Raw genomic sequence first — 27,769 nt, forward strand, 5'->3', positions numbered from 1 at the left:
ATTTTACATGGTCTGTCTCCCAGTTAATAGGGATAAGGCAATCTAGTCTCCAGCTGAACCTGGCGGGCTAAGGTAGCTGACCTTTTGACATAATAATGTTGATTTTAAAATTGTAGACTGATTGAAATGCTCAGAGTTCCTCTAGGACCCAAGGCACTGACTGTTTGGGTTCCCGTGGTGAAAGCATGAAGTTGTCTGCAAACATGGTTAGCTGAAAGACATTAATGATGATTTTTGTGCCATATATACCTGCCTGATTTCAAATGGCATTAGCCCTGCCTGGTTCCTTGTTCATTGATGATGGTTTCTGATAGTGTGCCATATACTTAGATTCTGGCCATGGGTTTCTTGTAGTTGGCAGCAGAACAAACATGGGCCCACCCCTAATTTTTCTAGTACTTCGTTCATATATGAGAATGAGAAGATATGGCCCCAGCCAGGTACATCTTCAGGATTTTGGGGGCCCCTGTGCAGAAAAGCTTTTAATTTAAGATCAAATGTGAGCTTTTTAATGCCCTCTTTTTCCAGGTCGCTGACATTACACAGGCACACTGGTCCAAATTCTAAATGCATTTCCTTTACTATTCAGGGATAGTGATGGGTGCTTTCAATATTGTAATAGAGCAGCAGCTCAGTAACATTATTGAAAATAATCTATTCGACCCACTGCCATTTCTCATATGTGAGGTCCTTTTTTGATCTAAAAGGAACTTTTGAAGGAAACTGAGTGACTCTGAGGCCAAAAGGACTGTCAAGAGAGGGAGAAACTCAACGGGTTTGGACAGATCTCTCCTGCGAACCCTGGGAGATCCTCAAGCCACCCCCTGGCAACAGCTCCACAACTTTTTCCCCACATAATGTATCCACAGAAAATTTGCGTCCTGGTTTTTCCAACATCTTCGGATTCTAGATAGCCAGGGGTTGTGGATTCTCCTGGAGGAAACTGAGAAAGTTTTCAAAATATAGCTAGATTTTGAATTTTTGGGACAAATAGGAAAAATAGGAAAAAAGTAATCTGGATAAAAGTTTCAATTTTTTTTGCCTAAAAATGTCATCACTGAAAGGTTTGCTGTGCTAAGGTCACCACCTTCCCAGCTTTCAGGAACATGCAGAGCGGAATAAATTACCACAATATTAGAATTTTTATTTACTAGGTATCCCATTTTTCCATTTTATTGTGCTGTCAACCTACTTTCAGTTTGTGGTGGAAACCAGTGTGAAAGCCATGGGTGATCAAGGAAAGCTGTAAATTTCTTAAAAGTAGACAACATTCGATCCTGGCATATGGTGTGTCTCCATCCGTTTGTTTGGCCCGACCGTGGCCGTCTCGTTGTGGCCCTCTGGGATATGGTGAGCCTCCAGCCGCTTGTTTGGCCCGACAGTGGCCGTCTGGTTTGATCTATGGAGGAGCGTTGAGCCCGCGTTGATTGGAATTGCCTATTGCAGGTCGGCCCGCTTAAGAAACATCTGCAGTTTGCGGCAGCCTAAACGGATTTCCAGGCTGCGGCGCCACTCTTATTTGGAGGTACTGCTGTATGCACCGGCGCTTGTGGCCTGGACTCGCATGTCCTTGCGGAGGTGCGGGGCTCGGCGGCGGCCTGGGGTATGGTGTGCCTACGGCCTGTTAAGCTGCCCGGCCCGATTGATAGCTGCATCCTGGGCGATTACCGGCGTTCCCACTACCCTGCCGCCCTGTGCCCTCGTGAGAGGTAACTGCCTGATCTACAGTTTGAGAGGTGAGGGGGTCGGCTGCAACCTGGAGCGTGTTGCTGCCGCTGCCCGTTGCTCTGCTTAGCCTTCGGAACTGCTGCTGTTTGTGCGGGCATCAGTATTAATGTTGCCCGACCCGGTACCCGCCCGGAACATTACCACATTGCCTGCAGCAGATGGGAGGAGGGGATTTGCGGCATTCTGGAGCGCGGAGCTCCAGTTAACTGATTGTTGCCTGGACCTGTAGTTATGATCACGCTCTGTGACTTTCGTGCCGCAGCTGCTTCATCGAGTGTCCGCCCTAGCCATTGCCGCCTTGCCTACAGTTTGTGCAGTGTGCTTGGTGCGCGCTGCTTGATCGGCAAGGATGAAGATGCTCCTGGTGCAGAGAAGGGGGGCACCTCGTACAAGTGGTGGAGCCAGCAGAATCAATCCCGATCAAGCAGTGCCTGACCCTAAAATGGCGGCGGTCAGGCACCTGCATTGCAGCCTTGTGAAGGGGCGCCCAGCTAAAGGCTTTTGCTCATTGAGGTGTGGCAAAGCCAATAGACCCTTTTATAGGGAGTGCCTTTCTCCACCTGCTTGTCTCCCTTAAATGGACCCCATAACTATGCCCTTGTCCAAAGCACTCCTACTCCCCTTGTTGGATCCAGCATCTAGCGCCTGGAGTCTCAGAGACAAGGGTGTCACACATAGTGAAGGACTGACACTGATCCCTTTACCACTGGGAGCCGTCTCCTGCCCTGCAGGATGTCGGACACTGTGTTCCTGCTGGGTTTCATAACCCCCTTCCTCACCTCTTCCCTTCTTCATTCCTCAGACTGTGCCTGTAACCAAAGCACTCCTCTCCCCTTGTTGGGGATGGATCCAGTGCTATTTAAAACTCAAGTAAATAAAAGTAAATAAATATACATCCAGTCAACTCTATCAAATGCCTTCTCCATGTCTAAATACAGGAGAAGGACATTTTAGTCTTCCTCTGAGCATTTCCTATGATATGAATGAATTTTTTGGTGTTATCTCCGCATTACTTACCCTGTAAAAAACTTGATTGATCTGGATGAATTATGGTGCGTAGCATAGGACCCAGTCTAGTGGCCAGGATTGTCATCCGTAATTTCACCACGTTTGGCAGTCATATAAGCCTGTATTAAGTGCTTAGGGTAGGGTCTTTACCTGGTTTTGGAATGACAGTAACCACTGCCTCTCACTTCACTGCCGGGAGAGATCTCTTGTCACCCACCTCATTGAAGACCTGCATGAGAAGGGGAGACAAGATATGCCAGAGGGTTATAAAAGCTGTTTGGATATCCATCCAGACCTGGTGCCTTTTCTGTTTGAAGCTTGGAAATGGCTGGGATAACTTACACCATCAGAATTGGCTCATCTAAATTATGCTGCTAGGGCCATATTAAGGAGTACTGTAGGTGGGTCGCCAGGTAGCAGGTAACCGTCTAGGGCGTTCGAGGTTCGTTTAGTATAGTACTCCATAAAAGCATCCACTATAGTTAGGTCATCTTGGGTAATTGCTGTGGTCGAGCATGTTATCTTTTGAACCCTTCCTTTAATAGTTTGGGCATGCAGCTGTGCTGCGAGTAAACTTCCTGCCTTGTTGGCCTGGGAGTAGTATGTTTGTTTTGTATAGGTAATGCCATATTCTGCCTTATCCCTGTCCCAGGCTTTCAGTTGCGTTCTAAGTGGGGTGACCTTGCAGCAGTTCCGGCTGGAAGGGCTGTCTTATGTAGATGACCACTTCTATTTTATGGCGTTTTGTGAGATATAAAATAAGCTTTAAGAGTATCCCACAGGGTGGTGGCAGATGTGGTTGATGTGTCGGCACTGTGTAGAAAGTTTTCTATTTCGTCCACAGTTTCTGTTTCAGTACCTGGGTCATGTAAGAGGAAGTTGTTCAGCCTCGAGATGGATGGTCTATTGTATCCTGATGGTGTTGAGATAATGAGAGTAACGGGGTATGGTTAGAGAGTGTTATGTTTTCTATTTCTAATGGAGTAACAAAACTCATCGGACTATCCCCCAGAGGAAGTGGTCTAAACATGTGTATGATTTGTGTGCAGTGGAATAAAAGGTATAATCTCTATCTCTGTCATGAATGTCCCTCTGTCCATCTCTCAAACCTATGTCCCCTAACCGGTCTTTAAGAACGGGGATCCCGTCGTAAAGGGTTGGGGTTCTATCAGTCGTATTGTCCAAAACTAAGTTAAGATCCCCTCCTACTATCAGATCCTCTTTTGTGTATTAGAATGACAGCAAAATAGCTTTCTTTATGTACGCTTGCTGTTGGGTATTGGGTGCTTATACATTCAGAATGGTTAGAGTCTGAGAAACCATTTGAATCACCATTCCCAGGGATTATCCCAGTTTATCTGGGTGCATTTCTAGGATCTCCCATGCAAATGATTTAGTACACAGAATGGCCACTCCATCTTTCTTTGTGAATGTGGAGGCAAAGTATTGGTGTGAGAAGAACCAAGTGCCCATCTGTGACCATAAGTGATTGGGAATAAGGGCATGTAAAACAACTCTTGGCATCGTACTGTAATTTCTCTTGTCTGCCCATATCATGTGGGCTTGTACTTCCTGGATGGCCCTCCCAATCTCCCCCTCCCCCCAAGCAAACCGTCAGCAAACAAATAAGTCAGTAACCAAAGAAAAAGATTAGAGTTAACAATGACAATACCCTCCATGATCATTTAAGTACAGGTGAGGAGTCTGATGCACCTCCCCTCCCATCCCTAGTGCAAAAACATATGTCTCAGTGTCATGGGGGTCCCCATATCATCTCCTGGTCCGGGTCTCCCCCTAGGGGATGGTGTCTTCTAGTGCTTATAGGTGCACTGTCCTTGGCTCTTTTTTCTTACCTTTTCCTAAGAGCCGCCTTTTTAGCCGATTCAATCTCTCTATGCAGCGGCGAGGTGGGTTTTTGTGTCTTTTTTCTGAGGTTTACCCAGGCTGCGTTATGTGGGGAGCTGACTGCAGCAGGCGGGTCCTTATCCAGAAGACCCTAGACTTCACGGGCATCCAACGTCGAATATACTATATGTGTTTGGCCTTTCCATGTAAAGATATTGCAAAATGGATGGCCCTATTGGTAATGGACATCGTATGAGTGGAGCTAGTGAATGGCTCCAAGTGGTGCTGCCATTACAGCATAATTGCCATCAGTTCATTATAGGTGGGTTATCTTGTGGCCTTCAAAAAGAACTGAGGTGAAAGAGCGGATTATGAACATGGTTTCTGCCTTCTCCTCGTAGAAGTGCACCCTCGTGAGGATGTCTGACTGGGCTTCTCTTCGCTGGTCCATAGGGTTTGTTCTGTGAGTCCTGTCTGGCGTATTAGGGAATCATATGTGATGGAGCAGACGTTGCATGCAGGTTTGAACATCAGAGCCTTCTGCTCCAACCGGGAGTCCCCGAATTCTGATGTTGTTGGATTGTGACCAAGTTTCCAGGTTTTCCTGTTTCAGCTCCAATCGGAGGTAACATTCCTCCAACAAGACCTGACCATGGCCTACATCATGGACCTCTTCTACCCAGTCATCCACTGTCTGCTCAAGATCCTCCACCTGTTGCCCAGCTCTGTTGTAGTTTTCTGGATGTTTTTCAGGTAATTCTTAAGGTCAATGCAATTTGATCCAGTCTCGTCCTTTATTTCAGTAAGGAAGCTTTCGGGAATGGCAGTTCTTGTGGGGGTTTGGGGGGTCATCTGCCATGGTTGGGCTCTGTTCAGGTTGATCTTTGTCAGGTTTTGTGGTCTTGATCACATTTCATGGCCTTGGGTGCTAGTATGTCTTAGTGTTGCCCTGTGGGGCCTCCCTGTAGTCAAATGAAATCAAATTCCTTTATTTGGCATATAAAACTACCATAAAAGTGACAATTTATCCACAGGTTACAATACAAATTTCATTTTTTTAAAGGAACAATACAACAGTTTAAAATCTACATTGTACAGGTTAAATGTGTCTACATCACATGTAACATATCTCTCATAAAGCAACCCCATCTACAGGTCCAGTTCACATCCCTTGTAGCCCTTAATCTAAAAGCAATTCTTGAAAAATGTGTGATACAGAAGAGCGATAAGGTGTCTGTGGCCAATTTTAGAAATAAAAGTGCCACCTATGCTTGTTTAAATCTGGCTTTTTTTAGTATATTCCTCAGAAAGACTTCTTGGATGAGAATACAACAAAGTGAAGGGTATCCTGTGTGGACCTATGGTCGCAGCCACATGGCCCCTTCATCTCTGGATGTGGTATAAACCCTGCTGGTTCTGCTAAAATGTGATGCAGAGGGTTTAGCCTGAACTGAGTCATTAATAATCTATAATGGGCACTACTTCTACAGGACAGATATGGTCTAATGCCCTCGGTGGATCTGGCAACTAAATGTTCTCTCACCGATGGTTTAAGTAACCCTGTCTTCTCGGTGCAACGTTACATACTTAAAGAACCGGTCCTTAACCGGTGCCCTATCCTGTGTACTTATGTCAGAGGGGTTAGCGAATAGATCTGCACAGCCAACTTTCACGAGGGACTCCTTCACATATTTAAGTCAGGGAATTTTGAGGCCTTGGTCCAGTGAAAGACAATCTTCTATAACCTGCCGACTTAGTGCGGCCTCCTAATTTGCCAGATCTTTACCCAATAAACTAGGGGGTTGACAGCCCACCTACCCATGATATAATGGACACCCAGTTCTTCATGTACAATGTGGGCTGGAGTGCCCTGTGGACTCTTAACAGGTGCATCAGGTACTTCTTCCCCTTTATTTGTAAGTGGTTTGTCTCAATGAATCCCCATACCTCACAGCCATACAGCACTTTAGCACAACACTTGGAGCTATACAGTTTCAGAATCTGCTCTGGGGCTGTAATGACTGACTTTTTCGGCCCTCTTTGGAGGGAGAATGATGTAAGATGACTCCAGCCTATTACCCTTTTAGTACAGGGATTAGGACTATAAACAGGACTTATCCATGAGGCACAGTAGTGCATTTTCGTACCCTTTTCTTTAGATCAGGGCTTATAAATTTAAGTTAGGGGATAGATTCATTAGTATTAGTGATGATCCGTCCTTTTGCAAGAGTGTTAGTATACCTTCTATGGAGTTATGCTTATTTCGGGCCTTGTAGGCCTCAAACGGGACAGACTCCATTTTGCTTTCTGCCCGGTAGCTTGAGAGGCTTTCTAGGTCAAGTGTAATGTTTTAGTTTCGAGGTGTTGTTCGCTTGGAGAGAACCGGCTCAGGCTGGCCCTTATCGAAAGACTGTATTTTTCTCCACTCCGAAGACACAACTTCAGGCCGGCCGGCTGGGAACGTGTCCTTGGTACGGGGAGGTACAAGAATTTGGTGGGCGGCAGGTTACTGGCCGTAACTTTCCATGAAGGGACAGGCTTCGATATTAGCGAAAGTGTTAGGCAATGAGTCAGTCAGTCTGTAGGCGGCAGCTAGCCGTTAGCATCTATGCCATTAATTATTTCCAGGCAGACAGTCGCCATTTTGAAGTCCGAGAAAGATCATGAAACTGAGACTCTCTGAGAAAGATTGAAGGAGAAGGAGAAGTAGCGCAGAGCGATCAGAGACAGAGAGAGAGACAGCAGCTAATAACGAGAGAGGTTCCAGTGACTTGGAGGGAAGCAGAGGAGATCGAGCATAGCGCTGCAGACGTGTACTCGTGACTGCTAAGGTGTGATTCCGAGACGAGCCAAGACACAGACGAGAAGGGAACCTAGATGACTGCCGAACCCCGACTTCACGTTAATCAGGTGACCTCCGCTCCTTTCCCTTATAGAGTGCACATTCTAACCTTTTACTTTTCTTTGCAGAATATATGCTATCGTATAGTATTGTGTTTATAATTATTGTAATAAAAATACCCCAGTTCTTAGTGAACCGACATGTGCCTTGTATTCTTGTTCAATCAGGGTAACCTGGTCTTCTAGTCAGACATTGTTTGCATGAACGGATGCGAATCCCGATCAGGTAAGAAGTGACTGAGCAAGTAGGGAGAGAGGGAACGTTTGATGCCAAGAGCAGAAGGTACATATTTCAATTTGGAAAACCGTACTAATTTCTATTATCGTAGTTTTATCCTGAGTAGACAATGAGAGATTTCTTCAATAGGTGTTCATAGGAAAGTGATCGTCGTTGGTACGCGGCGTTAATGAGAGCACCGGGGGGACACGGTGTGGAGATCTGCCGGATTGTGGATCGTGTTGTAAGTGAATGAGAGCACCGGGGGGGACACGGTGTGGAGGTCCGCCGGATTGTGGACCGGATAAGTAAATGAGAGCACTGGGACTGCAGGCCCGTGTGTAGGCACGCCGGATTGCGTGTCGAGTGAGCACTGAGAGAGATCAGTGTGTAAGGGTACATAATCAGATCTGCCCCAGGGTAGATTAGTCTGGGCCTAAGTGGCCGCGAGACTAGCTGGTATGAATAGGATATTGTAGAAAACTTGTGCATGTTTATTGCTATTTTCCCCCATCCTTAGGTACGAGATGTACATACCTATATCTATACCCATTGTAAATATGTTCTAAGGAGGGAGGTGATTACGTTCCGATTGGGTTAGAGGGGCTCCTAGGAGCTGATCCCATCTTGTCCAAAAATCCGGTCGGTACAGGGGCCCACCGTCCTAACCTTTGGGTAAAATTCATTATTTATTCATTTGGCCATGGTGCAGCACTTCTCCTCTTGTAAATGTTTAAAATTTAGACGCCCATCAAATAAAATCCCCAGATACGAGAAGGACTGCACCTTGCCTAGACAATGAGATCCAATTGTATATTTGTATGATTTACCTGCCTTTTTGCCCACTTCCATGACATAAGATTTTGCCAAATTAGGAGACAGGTCCAGATTCTCCATAAAGGAAACAAACCCATCTATTAGGATCTGCAGACCTTTGGGCGTGCGAGAAGTACTGCGTCGTCTGCATAAAGCCGAACTAGAATTCACAGGCACCTATCCTTGCAGTATTGGCGTTGAGAGTACTTAGTGCGCGATCAAGACCATTTATGTATAACGTAAACAGAAAGGGAGCTAATATGCAACCCTGCCTAACACCACTGGAGCACGTAAAGGGATCTGTTTTATTTCCAGCCTGACAATATCTAACTGTATCAGTGGTGTTCAAGTGCAGAGTTTTTAAGATATTAATGAGCCCAGGGTCCACACCAAGCCCACCCATTAATGCCCACAATTTCCCTCTATTGACTCTATCGAAGGTGGCGGTTAAGTCCATAAATGCCAAATACATCGACCATGGACTTACCACTGTGTATTTCACTGAAATGAGGTACAGATTGAGACATTGGTCAGTAGTAGATGTTCCTGGCCTAAAGCCAAATTGAACATCAGTTATGACCTTATTCTCATCAGCCCAGTCCATTAGCCTACTTACGACCACCCGCCCTAGTACTTTTGCTGATAAATTGATGAGGGTAATTGGGCGGTAACATTGTGGGTCGCCCTTGTTGCCCTTTTTAAAGATAGGGACGATTGTGGCTGTAGACCAGGATGCTGGCATTACTGTGTCCCCTGCTGCATTAATCACCCTAGTCAGGATTGGGGCTCAGAGATCCACATTATTTATAAAAAGATCAGGTGGGATCCCGTCTGGGCCAGGAGCCTTATTCTTAATTAGACCCTCAATTCTCTTTTTAACCTCACTCAGTGAGAATCCAACCGGGGGTGTACCCTGTTCCCCATTACATTCCTGGGGTAGATCAGTACTTGGGTTGTAATTGTACAGCCCGTGAAAGTGCTCATACCAATGCTCTGGCAGAATGTTATTGCTCAGCCCGGCTTTATTCGATTCTTGAACAAGTATGTTTTTTTACTCTCCAGAATGCAGTGGAATCTTTTAGTATTATTGCCTCTGTCAGGTCATCCCAAGCTTGTATTTTCAATTGGCATTTACGTCCCTTGATAGCTAACTTATAATTTTTACGGCAAACGGACACCCAAACCCTATCTCTTGGAGTGGTCTTTAGGGTGTCTTTCAGCTCTCTGAGAGCGCGTGAACAATGTGGATCAAACCATCCCGAGCTATCTCTTTTGACACTGGGCATAGGGGCTCTCAGCAAGGAGTCAACTAATTTGACCACCTGTTTAAAAGCCTCCACTAAATCTGTCCCTTCTACATCAAGATCTAAACACCTTAAAATAACATGTTCACCTTCTTTACACAAGGATTTTTAAAAGGCTTCTCCGTTAACCTGTGCCCACCGCAGCCTCCTCCCCTGATCCGAAGACCTGACCACCCCACCTCCCATGCCAGGTGACTCGTGATAGTGGCAAACATCCGCCAGGTATAAGGCGAGGGGGTTATAAACGCACTGTGACTGATGCTAAACCCGGACACGCAGTTTCTATAATTGAGATGGAAACAAAAATGTAATCAATAAAAGAAGAACACCCTCTGCCTTTCAATGTAGGGTGAACCGATTTATCCTGTTGGTCATCAATCATATCCATAGAGTGCGTTAGCGCATGCATGTGCAATAAGCTACCTAACTCTCTGCCATCCTTAGTGTGTTCCAAGTGGAGGCAATCCTCAAGCATGCAGGTTGACCAGTCACCACCGGATACTCTTAAATTTGGGCACAAATGGCAATTGAAATCACCTACTAACACTAAATGAAGCCCCTTCTGCCCTAGCTCCTGCGCCTGCGTTAGTCTAGCATCCACCTCATGCACGCTTGCGAGACCCTGCCCATGTGATGTTGAGTTGTAAAAATGTATAAAAAATAGCCTGTAACCTTTAGTAAGAAAAAAGAGCCCCTGCGCAGCCTCAGAGTCCCAGGCCAAATCTATCCATCTACCTTGTATTGTGAGGTCAACGTAAATAACCAACCCTCCCATGGCTCTCCCTGATGTGGCCTTTCGCGCCGGGCAAAAGAATGTTTTATATCCCTCTAGGTGGAAATTATTCCCACGTTTCTTGTAGGCAAATAATCTGGAAGTCCCTTATATAAGACAGCCATTCTACATCCTCAAATTTGTTAGAGAGCCCTGCTATGTTCCATGAGAGGATTTTAATTTCTTTCCCATTTGACCTTATTACTCTATCAATTGCTTGGATGCTATTTGACAAGGGAGGGAGCATTCGTATTAAAGTCACTGTCCGCATGGGCATTTGCGGCCTGTAGGCCACAGATAATGATGCCTTCCTCTATCCCTGCGGTAGTCACTTCCCCCCACCTGCCTTGATTTGGGTTAATTACAGGAGAACCAGCAATTCACCTTCCCTCAATGGACCTAGCCAATCAATATCATTTAGGTCATTGAGGCCTCTAAGTGGTGCAAAAGCATTATTTAACAAGAGTGCGTTATCCCACCCAAATGTGCCCTCTTGTCGGCAAGCCTCACTGGGATGTTGATTTGTGAAGGGTAAGGGTCTATAGAAAAAGCCCAACGGGAGCTGCTTAACACATGAATCCATTTCAACTCGATTAGGCCTTGTATTTTGAGAAAGGCGCACAAGATCAGGATGCCTAAGTGTCACTATCACACAGTCCCCTGGGAGGGCTTTCCCTCGTCATGGCTTGCCATTGAAAAAGATCTTGCTAAACCACTCTCCCTCACTTCTCTTCTTACCACTAGGAAAATAAAAATGGAACACTCTGCAACCATCCTCTCCACTGCGCAGGCCTTTCGTAAAATTGTTAACAAACTTTCAAACAAATTGTGCTATTCACTCCTAACTTCATTATGGCACAATGATTACCTGAAATCAGAGGGGAAGACACTCTTTCTAGAGAAATGGCACTAAGATGCATACTGCTGGTAGGAGAGCTGGGAGCTCCTTCCAATCGGATACCCTTCTCCCAACGCAACTCTAAATTTGGTCTAGATGACATAGACTTTTATCACTTCTTAAAAATCAAAGAAATCTTATCCAGATAAAAAAAAACAGACACCCGACCTTCCCAACACATTACACAAGTATACCAGAGGAGGACAAATAGCCTCCAAACTTTACTCTCTCCTTTCCCCAGAACATCCACTCTAACTAAATTGATACAAAATAAATGGGAATCTCTCTTAAACAATACTCAGTACTCAGGTGAATCCACTGAACTGGCTGTCCATCTGGACGAACCTCAGCTAAACAAAATTACACCAACATTAACTTGAAGTGGATACTTGACTGCTTATATGGCTCATTGGACCCCTGCTAAACTGTTTAAAGTTGGTCTCTGGAACTCTGACACTTGCTGGAGCTGCGAGAGGGAACCAGGTGACCCAAAACACATGATACTTGACTGCACCTTCTCCAAGAAATTCTGGACGAAACTCAGTGAAACCATCTCACAAATTCTACATATAAACTGGACACTTAACCTAACCTCCATTGCCCTTGGACTCCTTCCCCAAGACACAAACTTTATGCTAAGCAAAGAAGACCACTTCTTATGCAATATCCTTGTTTCAACAAGTCTTAAAGCCATTCTCTTTGAATGGAAAGACCTATCCAAACTTTCGACCCATACTTGTTGGGAATGGGTACAATTCAATAGAGAAGCAGACAATTCTCTAAACACGTACCTATAAATACGACCAGGGAAAAGAAGATAAAATCTGCTCCAAACTAGATATAATCATCTCCATCATGTCTTCATAGTAGATGCCATTTTCCTCCCTCCCCAATCCACTCCTTCCACCCTTATACCATCCCCCCTTCCTACCACTTCTTCTATCCCTTTTTTCTCTTTACTATTCTCCTTTTACCTATCCTCTCACCTCTCAGTCTCTCTATCCACCCATCTTATGATACTAGCATGGGTATTCCATCTTATCATTATTGTACTATTCCTCCACAACACATCTCATTCTTCTCCACAACATTAGTAACAAGAGACCTTGTTTTAATACCATCACATAAAAAACAACCACACCCAGAAACCTTGTTTCTATGAGACTCCTTCACCAACATATATGCTAATGTGCTCAATTGTATCCCTTATACCTTACCAAATACTGGTTCCTCTCTATGTATACAATATCTGTATTCCTCATCTTGTATGAAAACCTGATTAAATAGGATTTTGAAATGAAAAATAAAAAGAAAGTGAACGTCTTCCTTGACATCAGAAAATTCCGCCATTCGTCACATCTGCTTAATCTGCATAGGTATACCTTGGATAAAAGATTCCTGTTCAAGGCTCTCTTGTTTCCTCCCTGCTGCAATTCAAGCCTCGGGTCCCAGTTACATTCATAAGTTGGCCAATTAGTAGAAGCCACTTTGTACACTGCATTCTGATTCCTTAAATGAGAAAAGTGAGACAGGTGTCTGATTTTTCCATTATGGTCAAGATGCTTGAAACCTTCTTTCATCCTTCCTGAGCATCACTTCCTCCAATCCATCTTTTAGGAACCAAAATAAAACCCACTTTTACACGTTCTATTCCATGTACAGTCTATTTTTCTCTAGTTGGTTCTGTACTTTCATATTCCTGGGACCAGGATATCTTGATTTGGTATGTTATGTTAAAATTATTTTTAAAGCACACTTACACCAAGCGGTTTCATGGCGCTAGGAGCGGGAGGACTTCAGCAGAAAGATTCCCAGAACATTATTCATAAGCTTGTGAGAACAGGAAAGTTTTCCGGAGAGTTCTGAATTGCGTATAGCACGTTACCGATCTCAGCTCATTCGGAAGGGAGTTCCAAAAACAGGGGGCCAGAAAAGAAAACCTAAGACCACCATGTTTTTTTCGTTTGAAAGTGGGGATAGTGAGCAAGTTGAGGTGAGAGGAACAGAGTTTACGTGAGGGGACATAACGTTGGATCCTGAAAGAAATAAAAACAGGGCCTTGACCAGCAAGGGCTTTGAAGATAACACAGCCTAATTTAAACACACAGCGTTTGGCTACCGGGAGCCAATAAAGGCTCTTCATCAAGGGGCTAACATGTTGGTGCTTGGGTTGGTGAAAAATGAGCCTAGCTGCCTGATTTTGTATGAGCTGTAGGCGATGAAGCTGGTATGCAGGAATGCCAACATAAAGAGCATTCGCATAGTCAATGCGAGAGGTGACCAGGGCCAAGATGACAAGAGTGAGGGCCTCCGTGGTCAAGAACCTACAGATCTTCCGAATTCTACGAAGATGGAAGAAGCAGGAAGAGACTACAGCATTGATTTGTGGCTTCAAGGACAAGTCGCTGCAGATGATGACTCCAAGACTTTTTACAGAGTCTGCTGGGCGGGGAGGAGTGCCCAGAGATGAAGGCCAGAAACTGGAGTTCCAGGGGTTGGTGGACCCTCCAGTTAGAACAAACTCTGTTTTATCGGGGTTAAGTTTTAATTGGCTAGAATACATCCATTCACTAATAAAGATCATAGTGGATTGGAAATTACTGATGGAAGTATTGGAGGAGTCTATGTTGAATACCAACTGGAGATCGTCGGCGTAATTGAAGGTTATGGCTGGGCTATTACGTAAAGACACAATCAAGGGTTGCATATATAAGTTGAATAGGAGGGGCGATAAAGCAGAGCCCTGGTGGACCCCACAGGTCAGTTTTGTTTTTCCTGCCGAAAAGTTGGCCAGACGGACTGCCTGGAAGCGTCTGTGTAGAAAGGAGGTGATCCACTTGAGGGCCAAGCCCTGAATGCCGGCATTGCTGACACGGTCGATCAGAAGTTCATGATCGACTGTGTCAAAAGCCGCCAATAGATCCAGAAGCACCAGGGCCTGGGTGATGTTTTTATCGGCTCCTCTCCTAAGCTCATCCATGACTGCCAGAATGACAGATTCCGTAGAGTGTGCTGGCCTGAAGCCCGCCTGCCGGGGGTCAAGAAACTGGGAATGCTCAATAAATGAGCTGAGGCAATTCGCGACGTGAGCCTCTAATATTTTACTGAAGTAAGGGAGCAAAGAAAAAGGACGAAAATTGCTCAGCACCGAAGGATCTGCATTGGGTTTTTCAATATAGGAACAACTACAGTGCATTTAAAGGTATCGGGAAGAATGCCTGATTTTAGGGAGTTGTTAAGGAGTGAAAGCAGTGGGTCAGGGCAGGTAAGAAAGGCCTCTTTCAGAATGTGGGGGGCAACAGTCATTAGGAGAGTCAAATCGCACTTTATTCAGAAGGGTCACAAACTGTTCTCTAGTAATCAGGGGAATTTGATCAAACGGGAAGGGGTTTTTACAGGGGATAGGGGGGGTGGTAGGGGAAGTGGGGGTAGGGATATTGTTCTTAATGGAGGTAATTTTGTCAGTGAAGAATGAGTTCAATGAATCACATAGTGTTTGGGAAGGGACAGATTTAACGGTCACCCTGTCAGGTTGTGCAAGCTCATCGACAATTGAGAAAATGCCTTTAGCCTTTGTGGTTGAGTTGGTGATTTTTAGGGAAAAGTAAGCAGATTTAGTCTGAAGAATGGCGTATTTATAATTTTTTAACAGGGCTACATATGCCGCTCTCTCCTCGGATGCATAGGCTCGCCGCCAACGGCGCTCTGCCTGTCTAAGCACCAGTTTTTTTCTTTTTTAGATCGTCAGAAAACCAGCGTTGGGCGTCGTGGGGGCGATTAAGTTTGATTTTTTTCAAAGGGGCAGCCTTATCATTGGCTGATTCTAGTCAGTGATCAAGGTTAGAAGCCCGAAGAGAGATAGGGGCCTGTTCATTGGGAGAGGTGGCTGTTAGAAATGCGTGGAAGTCGCCCATATTAGCCCGTTTCCAGTTTCTGTCCAAGAAGTTACCTGCCAGTGGCGACATAGTGGAAGGAGTACAGGCCACAGTAAAAGAAATAAAATGATGATCAGACCAAGTACAGGGAGAAACTAAGGGGAGTGTGATTTCTATGTTAGAGGTCCAGACTTGGTCCAGAGTATGCCCCTTGGCGTGGGTAGCCTTGTGTACATGTTATGTTATGTTATGTTATGTTATTATCATTTATTTTGCGCACAGATGCTCCAGCTAAGGAGCGTCCTGGCGCATGGAAAAGGTGAACATAACACAACGCAAAAGGAAACAAAAGTGCAGAGATCGGTGTGAGGGAAATTAAAATAGGTGAGTTTTCACGGCCCTACGGAATACTAATAGATCCTCTAACAGGCGTATTTCCAAAGGGAGGGAGTTCCAGAGAGCCGCAGCTCTCACACGAAAAGAACGACCGCCCATCCGGCTAAGCCTAAAACGCAGAATAACTGCAAGAGATTGCCCAAGTGATCTAAGAGAGCGCGTCGGGACATAGGCGGATAAAAGGTTATTGAGGATCTCAGGTGCCGATCCTTTTAGAATTTTAAAAGCAAGGCTGAGGGCCTTAAAGTGAATACGACTTTTAATCGGTAACCAATGTAGGGACCGCAGGGTATTGGAAGTGGGACAGGACCTCGGCAGACCCACCACTGCTCTCGCAGCCGCGTTCTGTACTCACTGTAAGCGAATGATCTCAGATTGATTAACTCCCAGCAGGAGCGAGCTGGCATAGTCCAGCCGGGAGATAATCGTCGCTTGGATGATCAACTGTCTCGTCGGGGCGTCAAAAAATTTGAGCACCGGCCTTAGCCCACGCAGGACACCGAAACAGCAAGCCGCCACTCTCTTGGTGTGGGTAGTGAAGCAAAGGGTGTGATCTAGCCACACTCCCAGGTTTCTTAGTTCCATCACTGGTGTAGGGGCCGGCCCTAACTCCAGAGGCCACCAAACGTCCCCCCAGCAATCCGCTCCCCTCCCAACGATCATCACCTCAGTTTTTTTCGTGTTCAGCTGGAGACAGTTGTTATTCATCCAGCTGGCCACCTCTCTCAGCCCATCTCGGAACCTGGGGGCATCCTGTTCGGCATCCCCGCTGATCGTGACCGCTAGCTGCGTGTCGTCGGCATATGAGACCATGGTTAGGCCCCACTGCCTGGCGACATCAGCCAGCGGCCGTACAGGTTGAAAAGCGTGGGACTCAGCGAGGAGCCCTGAGGGACCCCAGGTCCAATTGATGGAATTTGGACTGAAAAGGAGGGGTGGCAACGCAGAAGGAGCGATCGCTAAGGAAGGAACGGAACCACTGCAGAGCAGGGCCACAAATGCCAATGTCCTCCAAGCGGTGTAGAAGGATGCGATGGGACACCGTGTCAAAGGCAGCGCTAAGGTCTAATAAAATAAGCGCTGCCGTTTGACCTGCATCCAACACACTTCGCAGATGTTCTACCATTGCCAGAAAGGCAGTCTCCGTGCTGTGACCAGCACGGAACCCATTCTGCGTGGGGTCGAGGACGTTGGCCCGGGCCATATGCTCAGATAGAGCCTGGTTGACGTGGGCCTCCATGACTTTGGCCGGCCAGGGAAGCAATGAAATCGGGCGGTAGTTTTCAGGTTTGAAAGGATCCAATGATGGTTTTTTCAGGATCGGGGAAACCACTGCCTGCTTCCACTTAGCAGGAACCGTACCTGAAGTCAAGGAAAGGTTAATCAGCGAACACACTACAGTATGCCCCTGAAAAGAAGAATCTCTAAAGAGGGCAGGTCGGAGCGGGTCCGCAGGAGAGCCAGACTTGACTTGTTGTGGCAGCTTGACAAACCCATCCCAAGAAAGAGTAGGGAGAAAGTATAATGCCGGGCAGCTGCGATGGCCGTTCAGAAGAATAAGAGGCAGCGTCATGCTGGGGAACGACTGTTAGATGGTCTTAACTTTCTCCAAGAAGAAAGCGGCCAAAGTCTCACAATGGGAGGTAGAACCCTCTGCTTGCGGAGCCGCTCTCTTAGCCATCAGATCTTTAAGGTCTTTAAAGATGGTCTTTGATGGATTGTGGCTGTTACGAAATTCCGTCGCATAGAACGCCGCCCGGGCTCTACAGATAGCTCGGTGGTAGAGCTTGACGGAGGCCAAATACGCGTTTTTTTTGGCAACATCATATGTCTTCCGCCACTCCCTTTCTGCCCGTCTACATGAGCCCTTTAGGGCGCGGAGGGCACTGTCATACCAAGGACTCGACCGCCTGGAGCTGGATTTACTTGAGATGACAGGCACCAATTTATCGAGCGCCTTGGTAATCCAGCTGCAGAATTGGTCGTAGCCCGAGGTGACATCGAGCAGAGGGCCTAGTGGCTCTTCAGCCATGATGTAATGTAGGTCCTGTAGCCTGAGCTTATTCCAGTGCCGCTGAGGGATCCACTTAGGAGATGGAATAATGGGGATTTCGGGGAGAGGAAGCCAGACGGACACCAAAAAGTGATCGGTCCAGCCCAATGGAGAAATAGCCAAAACTTGGACATCCGGTAAGTTAGTAAAAAACTGGTCCAAGATATGACCAGCCACATGTGTAGATTGAGTGACAAGTTGGGTCAGCTGAAGGGCCTCCAAATCCGCCAGAAAACCACTGATAGCCGAGGTCTGTAGATTGTCAAAATGGAGGTTGAGGTCACCTAAGATGCCAAAATTGGCGTAGTCAATGTTGGGTAAAGTTCATGCCTAGTAGAGAGTCTGTGAACTCGACCAAAATGGTCTCTTGATTTGGTATCAGAGTGCTTCAGAAATGGTCAGTCAATCAATCTGTCAATCAATCAATCAGATGGTTTACCTTGTGGATCAAACTGAGTAATGGGCCAGGTGTTTGAGAACCACCATGTGTGTACTGCTGTTTGGAACTTCAGGTGTTTTGGAAGGATCCTCCATTATATATAGGAATATATATTAGGAATAGGAATATATATGTGAAGTTCTTGCTAGCAAAGAATGGAATCCACATCCGCTGTCAATTCAGGCTATTAAAGAATTGACATTGAGAAAGGCCCTAGACCCCACCTTTTCACATCAGTCTCGAAGGTCGGCAAGTGAGCGTACCTTTGCAGGTCCAGCGCTGGGACACTCCATCGAGTAGCCGTGCACTTTAGAAATTCTTCATTCAATCCTTCATTCAAGTTTGAGTTGTAAGAAAAACAGTCAAGTGCCACTGAGAGACCTGTGGCCATGCACAGAGTGATGAACAAGCTTTGTCTTCTGTTAGGAAGACGTGATTTGATCACAGATGCAAAGGTCTAGGAATTGTCTAGCAGCTGCTGCCTTGGCGTACTCCAGCCTGTGGAGAAGACAGAGCGTCCCAAGATAAAGCCATTTAGTGCAACCTGGGGTATCTAAAATACTATGCGCCAGAAGATCCAATGCACTGTGCATGATGAATAAATAGGATGTCATCTTATATCCCGCATCCTTCTAATTCTTTCATCAATATGAGATCTTTTGCATGCTATAGCTCCCTATCACTGTATGCTCTCTTCCTCAGTGACGGTGTGCCTCCATCCGTATGTCGATAATCACCATAATTGTTTCTCTCAGCACATCTTACGTTTACACATGCTCACAACCACATCACCAACAAATGCTAAGCAGCATATATATTCATTGTTGTCTCACTAGAGTAAGGCCTTCCTTTCAACTGATGATGGCTCTTGTCACAAGTGGTGTCTTTTCATTGAATGACCTCGAATGGGGCTGGTGGCTTAGTGGACTAATGCGCCCTCTGTAGAGGCCTGTGCTTGACCTCATGGCCGCAGGTTCAAATCCCAGCAGGCCCACTCAGCCTTTCATCCTTCAGAGGTCGGTGAAAGGAGTACCATTGAGTTGAACACCAATAAACATCTATTATTTAGCTCCAAGGTACCCTTGTGGATGAATACGCGCTTTACAAATACACTTGTTATATTCATGTTATTTTACCTCTAGGCTATTTCCTTGTTAGGACACTCTTTCATAGTATTATAGTCTATGGTGGAAGGTTTTTACTTATTTTGATTATACTGTTTCATACAGCATGTACCAGCCCTAGGGATAAAAGAGCGCATTACTTGAGGCATGAACATTAAAAGAGTCACAAATTAAGTGAAAGTTTTTGTGAGTCACAATTAGGTAAATGAATATTGGGTGTGCTATATTTGGGATGAAATGTTGGCTCTACCCCCTTGCCCTGTGATTGGTTAATCAGTACTCTGAACCATACCTATCAGTCATTCCCACTCGTGAATTGCTGAGTCTTAGGGTTCCGCAATCATCTGACTTCAGTGATATAATTGTTCATTAATATATTCTTCAACATATAGTCCCATTTATTCTCAATGGAAGTGAAAATGATCAATTCTCCTGAATTAAAATGTGCAACATCACAAACCATATGTAATTAATATAATTGAAGAATACACAATCTTTATTTCTCTCAAGGCCTAGATCACATCTAAAGAACCATAATGCATCTTCTCTTGCAGGACTCTTGGACAGTACCTGTCCTTTGCAACATCATTCACTATGCAATACAGGGACTCTCTGAAAACTCCCAGAACTGGTCCTGTGTGAAATCCACAATTTCTATCTGCTGAGAATTGGTGTGGGGCAAGCATCCCCAGTTACTGTTCACAAGACTGGGGCCCCCTCCATTGGACAATGAATAATCGTTGTCCAATGGAAGGGGTTTCCAGACCAGTGGGGACCAAGACAGCAGCTCTGGTATCTGTCGGCATCAAATAACGGAAGTAACTGGTATTTCAGGAATTAACCACTTTACTGCGATGGAACGTCCGCTCCAGTGCCGGACGTTTCATTGCGCAGGTGCATTCCGAACGTTCAACGGCCGACGGCAGCACTACGGAGGTACTGCTGCTGTCGGCCGTTGAACGTTCGCAGCACTTAAGGGGTTAAAAGGATACTGTGCGCAGCCAAGCTCATGGGGACCACAATAACTGTAAAAGACACCAGGGCATCCCTAAACAAGCATTTGCAATGCAACCGGTCTCGCCTTTGGGACCTTATATATATTTTGCCATGCAGCACATTAGCCCAAGAACATCTACTGTTCTTTAACTTGAAGGGAAAGTAAGCACCAAACAGCATGACAGGCCAGTTATGGGAACAGATGGAGAGAAATATTGCCTTTCAGCAGGAAATGGTATAGTCCAAAGCTCTGCTTTTAATATAAAATCAGGGCCTTCGGTGGTCATATCACTGAAAATACAAGATTTGAAAAAAAGATTATTGTCTACAGGTGCTCATGGAAGATAATTTCTATGGACTGGAATCTAGAGAATGGTAAAGTGATTCTGGTATTTTACTGACCTCTGTTGGTCGTTTTCTATCAAGACAGTTAAATATAGGCAGTTGAACAGAAAAAAAGTCCCTAAGTGGAAGCAGACAAGTCCTAGGGCTGATCTCCAGAGCCCACAAAGTACATACATATATAAGTATATAACAATAAGTATATACTAAATTATATACAAGAGGTCTCGAATGCTCGACCTAACAAGAGGTCTCGAATGCTCGATCTAAAAAGACAGCATAAAGGCAACCTTAGATCAACATTATTGTAACTGCAACTGGGAGAGTGAACAGAGATTGTACCCAACAAGCCTTGCCATTGCTTGGAGTAGTTTTGCATTAACCGTGTATTATTACCTCTAAGCAGCGTGGTACTGTCTATAGTTGGTACCCCTACATTTCCCCAGAGATAATTGAGTAAGCCTTTTGCCATATGTATTTCCATGTGTAGTATTTAGCAATGTCTTGTGACTAAAGTACTTTTACAAGTTAAATAAAAATTACCTGACTGGGCAACAAGTTGTTTAATGGTTATTATATGCTTACCTGAGCCCTGAGTCTCTGCCCTACTACCTCCGCTCTAAGTAAGGGTTTGACTGCTCTGATTCGCTACCATTAGGGTCGATGACCCAAGGGGCATTTTTGATGTTCACTTTTGAGTCCAACAGTAACATTGGTGTCAAGATAGGAAAAAGGTAAAAGACTGTTATGGGTTTCAGTAGAGCCCCGTAACCCCTGATTGTCCTGTGACTCCTGAAAAAGTTTCCACGCTAGCCATTTATATAATACTAGCAGCCCTTCCCAACGTTGTCCGGGTATGAATTGCTGCCGGCCAGTAGTATATTGTTTTGTAGGATTTCGTTTTGATAGCATTTCTTATCTGTGACAGGCCTGTGAGACGCTCCGATTCACAGTGCACTGCTGATGCACTTAAGAGTGAGCGTTCAGTAGTGTGTGAACTCGAGTTTCCCTACTATATTTTTCCTGGCAATATTATATAGCGCGAACTCAACAACATGGCATGAGCACAATTTACATTATAGAAGAACACATTAATTTGTGGTAGGCACGGGGAGACAAAGTGATTTGCCTGGAATCATAGGATGTTGAGCTGATGCCGAGATTCAAACGTAGCTCCCCAGCTCTAAAGTTCGCAATTCCAGAACTTGTGGCGGGAGGTGTGTCTAAAAGTGTATGTCGGTGCTGGCCATCAATGAGAGAGACCTGTGCATTTTTCAAATCGGTGGTGAAAAAATGAGTATGTTGCTGGAGATGTGGGCCGCCGTGTCACCAATGTACTTACCGGGGGAGGGTAAACACCCATTATTCCGCAACTTTCTTTCCGCATACCATCACTCCGCATACTTTCATTACGAAAGTACCATGACTCCGCAATGCCATTATAATGCATGGCATTACATTTTATATGCTTTTACCACGCATACATTTACAACGAAATTCGTTGTAAATGCATGAATGGTAAAAGCATGTTTTTTTAAAAATGTTTGGATAAGGTAAGTATGGGTGTAGGGGTATATGTTTTAGGGTACTGAGGTATATGTTTTGGGGTGTTTGGGTATTTTAAGGGTTCAGATATAGATCAGGGTTATGGGGTACAGGGGTATTTTTAGGGTTCAGGGCTAGGATTGGGTTTTGAGGTATAGGGGTATTTTTAGGGTTCAGGGGTAGGTTTGGGTTTTGGAGTACAGGGGTATTTTAAGGGTTCAGGGCTAGGTTTGGGTTTTGGGGTACAGGGGTATTTATAGGGTTCAGGGCTAGGTTTGGGTTTTGGGGCACAGGGGTATTTTAGGGTTCAGGGGTAGGTTTGGGTTTTGGGGTACAGGGTTATTTTTATGGTTCAGGGCTAGGTTTGGGTTTTGGGGTACAGGGGTATTTTTAGGGTTCAGGGCTAGGTTTGGGTTTTGGGGTACAGGGGTATTTTTAGGGTTCAGGGGTAGGTTTGGGTTTTGGGGTACTGGGGTATTTTTAGGGTTTAGGGATAGGTTTGGGTTGTGGGGTACAGGGTATATTTATGGGGTTAAGTTGGGTTAGTATTTAAGGGTGTTGGGGTATTTTAAGGAGTAAGGGTGGGTTATGATTATGGGGTACAGGGGTATTTAAAGGGAGCAGGGTGGATACCCGGAGCTGGAATGTACAGAACCTGGCAAGAAAAAACAATGAAATATTGGGCACAACGCTCGCTTTTTTTTCCCGTAATCCCACGCCCCGCACACGCCCACAGCCACGATATGAGACATGGCATGAAGGGTGGAACGTACAAAACGCCCCCAGCGTTTGTCACGCCCCCAGCACACGCCCACAGCACAACGCAGACACCCCCACAAGGGACTACTTTGCTGGCACGTTCTTTTACCTTTTAAATGTATATGGTGGGTGTCTGCATAGCCTATGTCCTTCTGCTGCAACTGCCCTTTCCAACGCTGTATTGGGTGTTGTGATTTGTGCCGTGGTTCCTGAGATTACCCACCTGAAAGGTTTGGGCTCTCTCTTTATTATATTAGTATTGAAGGTCGCTAATAATAGTGAGAACTTCATTGTCACTTTGTCAGCTAGCAACTAATGTCACTCAAAAACCTTCAAATCTCACTGACGCTTTTGCATTGTTTGGGTTTTTGATTTCATTGGCATGCTTATGCAATATATTGTTCAGTCATCCCTGAAAGCAAATTATTTCTATGTTTTGATGGGAAAAATACTAATCCTGGGCAAAGCACTACGCTACGCTTGCGTAGTTTGCGAAGTTTGCGCTACTTCGCACTACGTGAACTGCACGTAGCACAGTGCAAACACGCGCAGCGTAGTGCAGCGGTCATTTTTTGCTTGCTCGCTGTCCTCACTGTAAAGTTGGCAACTGCGAGCAAGCGAAATTACATCCCGGCGAGACTTTTTACTCGTTCGCAATCAGCAACATCAAGTTGCCAATCGCGAGCGTGGAAAATAAACCTCCCGGCAATATTCTCAATGCGGGGAGGTCAGGTTTCTCATTGCGAGTGGTCGCATATGCTCGCGACTGCTCGCGATGAGAAACTACCAGTCCGCGTTGAGAAAGCTGCCGCTCAAGTAAAAATCTACTCGAGCAGCAGAAAACTACAGCTCGCACTGTGCAAGATGCCGTTTTCAATGATTGCACAGTGCCGGAAGCTTATCCGCACTGTGCAATCATTGAAAACAGCATCTTGCACAGTGAGAACAGGGTACTACGCAGTTCGCGTAGTGCTACGTGTGGCTCGCGAAGTGCACTTCACGTAGCTACACATAGCGCTACTTCGCAAACTACGCCCAGCCCTAAAAAATACAAGGAAACATGTTTAATTTGTTCTGTTCATCATAACAGAGATGCAATTGAAATTATCCACAGATTTCTACAAAACTCTTTTCTTGTGCATTTGTAGACTGCTCAACAATGACAAACCTCAGCATCTTCAATGTCGCTTCTGACAGTTTCCAAATGTCTTGGAGTATTAATTCCTCACTGCACCATATATTTCAAGTGGAGCTCCACAGCATGTCGGGAACGCCAGTGACTATCAGCACCAACGCCATGCACATGGTAGTCGGTAGACTTGCAGCAGGAACACTGTACAATGTGTCGATAACCTATCAGGACTGTGCGGGACATGGCCACACTTTGACAGAAAAAGTAAAAACTGGTAAGCATATTTTGCATGCTATAAACACATTGTATTATAGGAAAACCTGGAATCACCATAAGGTGTGTCTGGGAAACATTTGGAGAGCCTTGGCCGAGGACTGAATTGGGAATTTGGCTACATCACTTTGATAAAAAAGAAATCTAATTCTTCACTGAGCATCAGAGTCATCTCTTCTTTTGAAATGAAATCCTAAACTATAAAATAAATCACTTAATATGCATACCATTGCACCCCCGAGGCTGAAACCGGGTGGTTCACGTTTTTAAATTACGCTGGTTTTAAAATTGTATTTTATCCTTTGTGTCCGATCCCCTATCAATTTTTAGCGCTATTTTGCACACACACTGCCAGTCACACTTGCAGCACTTTCGGAAACCTTAATTCCTGCCTGCTTAGCCTTAGATCGAGGTAGCTTATTTCCTTCTCCCCGATCCCTGGTGGTGCTTGGCAGGGTTGGTCAAGCCCCCGGCTCCCGGGCTCGTGATTCCGTGGTGGCCATCTTGGGTTGGGCCCCACACACTGAGCGCTCTAGTCGCCAGTATAAAAGGAAGGAGGGAACTTTAGTTGCGTGATTGCACCCATTGCCCCCCCGAGGCTGAAACCGGGTGGTTCACGTTTTTAAATTACGCTGGTTTTAAAATTGTATTTTATCCTTTGTGTCCGATCCCCTATCAATTTTTAGCGCTATTTTGCACACACACTGCCAGTCACACTTGCAGCACTTTCGGAAACCTTAATTCCTGCCTGCTTAGCCTTAGATCGAGGTAGCTTATTTCCTTCCCCCCCGATCCATGGTGGTGCTTGGCAGGGTTGGTCAAGCCCCCGGCTCCCGGGCTCGTGATTCCGTGGTGGCCATCTTGGGTAGGGCCCCACACACTGAGCGCTCTAGTCGCCAGTATAAAAACAGACGACCATGTCTCCGCGCAGCGGACGCGCCCAGAGGATGCGCCGGATTTGCGCCGGAGTCGTGCCAGAGTCCTGCCCGTCTGCGCCCGTCCGCGCACGAACGGGCGCAGGGGCTGGGACTCCTGACTACTGGATCACCTATTCTAGGGATGAAATACACCAACTGAATGAGGGAAATCTGTCTCCAGACTCGGCCACACTAGCCATTCTGGATGAGCTGTCCATCCGGAGACCACATATAGGTAGGTCCTCGCCCCACTTTCACACCTTGAAGTTGGTTAGTTTAAACACAAGGTCTTTACATTGCCACAGCCTTGAGATATTTATATTACTACAAGATGAAGATATAGACATCTTGACCTTGACCGAGACATGGCTTGGGGAAAACTCTCTACCAGATATCATAGCCGCTGTTCCATCAGGCTTTGATATCTATTGGCATAACCGCACAGGGAATGCCCGAGGGGGAGGAGTGGCAATACTATTTAAGAAAAACTTAGCCGTAACTAAAATCCTGGCTGAATCTACTGATCTGGCTGATATGCTGGCGGTCAAAATTATGTTTGATAATTTGTGCCTTACAATTCTCACCGTATACCGTCCACCTAACGCCACCCCAGGTTTCAATGACTCATTCATGGCCAAAATATCCGACATCTGCTCAAGATATAAGAACATATTAGTTACAGGAGATTTCAATCTGCACTGGGACAAAGAGAAGAAAGAGTTAACAGCTAGCTCTTTGGAAACAACTATGTCCTCTTTGGGTTTCAGGCAGCTGGTAAATGCCCCTACGCATATAAAAGGTCACATTCTTGACCTAATATGGACTACAGATCCCAAGGTGACATTAGTGAAAATCCTCCCCTGTATCTGGTCAGATCACCATCTGATCTATTGTGATATTCCTATAGATGCAAAGTTTCCACACCTACCACCAAAAACTAAAATGATTCGTCAGTGGAAAAATGTTGATCTACAAACATTGACCACGACACTTACGGAAATTGTCCAACCCATAGCATCTGATAAGGATGTAGATCAGGGGCCTCATTTATGAGGCCCCTTGCGCCATCGGAACTTCACTTTTCATGAAGTTCTGTGGCGCAGAAGCCGCGTGGTATTTATCAGGCAGCAGTACGCCAGTTTTTGTGGCGTACTGCTGCCTGATAAATATCAGTCCCTTTAACGCAGTGTTCTGCGTTAAAGGGGCGTGCAATGGGTGTTGCTGGGGGCGTTCCCAGCAACATCCATGGCCTTTTGACACTGCCCCAGATTTACGAGAAATCGTAACTCTGAAGCAGTGCCAAAAGCTTACGCCACCCCAGGGGAGGCGTAAGGGAGGCGCAACAGGGAGAAATGTCTTTATTTCTCCTCGTATTTCCTTTTTCTATGTGTGCTGCATTCTACAGCACACATAGAAAGAGGAAATGCCTCTTGTGATTATTTTTGTACAGAAAGGTTTCCCTTCCTGTACAAAAATAATCTTCCCTGAAACGCCGGCACCCTTGCACCATTGTGCAAGGGTGCCTGCGCTGGCGCAGGTAGCCCATTGTGCGCCGGCGCAGGGGAAAAGGACAGGAATGCGCTGTATCTTATAGAAAAAGTCATAAATGAGGCCCCTGGAGTGTAAGGATATGATGGGCTATCTGACCAAAGCCATTGATCAGATCGCACCCGAGAAGCTCCAAAGAGCGAATAGTGGCAGAAAGGGAGCCCCCTGGTTCACACCTGCCCTGAGGGAGCATAGAAAGACCCTACGAAATATGGAGAGAAACTGGAGGAAGAAAAAAGATGTCAAGAATTGTGAACAATACAAGAAGTCGCTCCGTACCTATAAAAAATGCATTCAGGACACCAAAGCCACATTCTATGAAAACCGCATAAATAAGGCGGGCAACGTCCAGAAAGAAACTTTTAAAATTCTCACGGAATTAACCAAAAGAACTCAAGATACGGAAACCAATATTAGCTGCGACACCTTCCAGAAATATTTTCTGGAAAAGGTCGACATCATTTTACAAGAAATAAAAAGTACGGTGGTCGATCCCATTGAGCAACAGGCTGTCATAAATCCGGCAGGAATTCTCATGTCAAATTTCCCCCCCCGATTGACCCATTAATCCTTGAATCCCTGATGAGGAAGACAAAGTCTGGCTCCCCAGCAGATCCATGCCCCCCAAGTGTGTTCTGCTTAGCCCGCCCCAGTCTAGAGGATCACATACTGACTATATTAAATAAATCATTAGATACCGGACGGCTTCCCACTAGCTTCAAAGAAGCACGAGTGAAACCACTACTAAAAAAAGCCGGGGCAGACACCAAAGTCCTAAAAACTACAGGCCCATTTCCCAGCTTCCGTTCCTGTCAAAAGTGCTTGAGCAACATGTGCTGAAATCCCTGGCATAATTCCTGGAATCCAACCATCTTCTCCAT

At 45.6% G+C, this 27,769-nt stretch overlaps 1 protein-coding gene across 1 annotated transcript in view; it reads left to right on the top strand.

Moving 5' to 3' along the window:
• The window catches only part of LOC147698856 (uromodulin-like 1), a 569,037-nt gene that overhangs the window by 220,695 nt on the left and 320,573 nt on the right, over nucleotides 1-27,769 (top strand). The window contains exon 8 of the mRNA XM_086935447.1: nucleotides 24,167-24,424. Within this exon, the coding sequence (XP_086791573.1) occupies nucleotides 24,167-24,424 (258 nt within the window). The remainder of the gene's footprint in view (nucleotides 1-24,166; nucleotides 24,425-27,769) is intronic.

Source organism: Lissotriton vulgaris, chromosome 8 (genome assembly GCF_964263255.1).
Source record: "Lissotriton vulgaris chromosome 8, aLisVul1.2, whole genome shotgun sequence".
In the NCBI taxonomy this organism is placed as follows: domain Eukaryota; kingdom Metazoa; phylum Chordata; class Amphibia; order Caudata; family Salamandridae; genus Lissotriton; species Lissotriton vulgaris.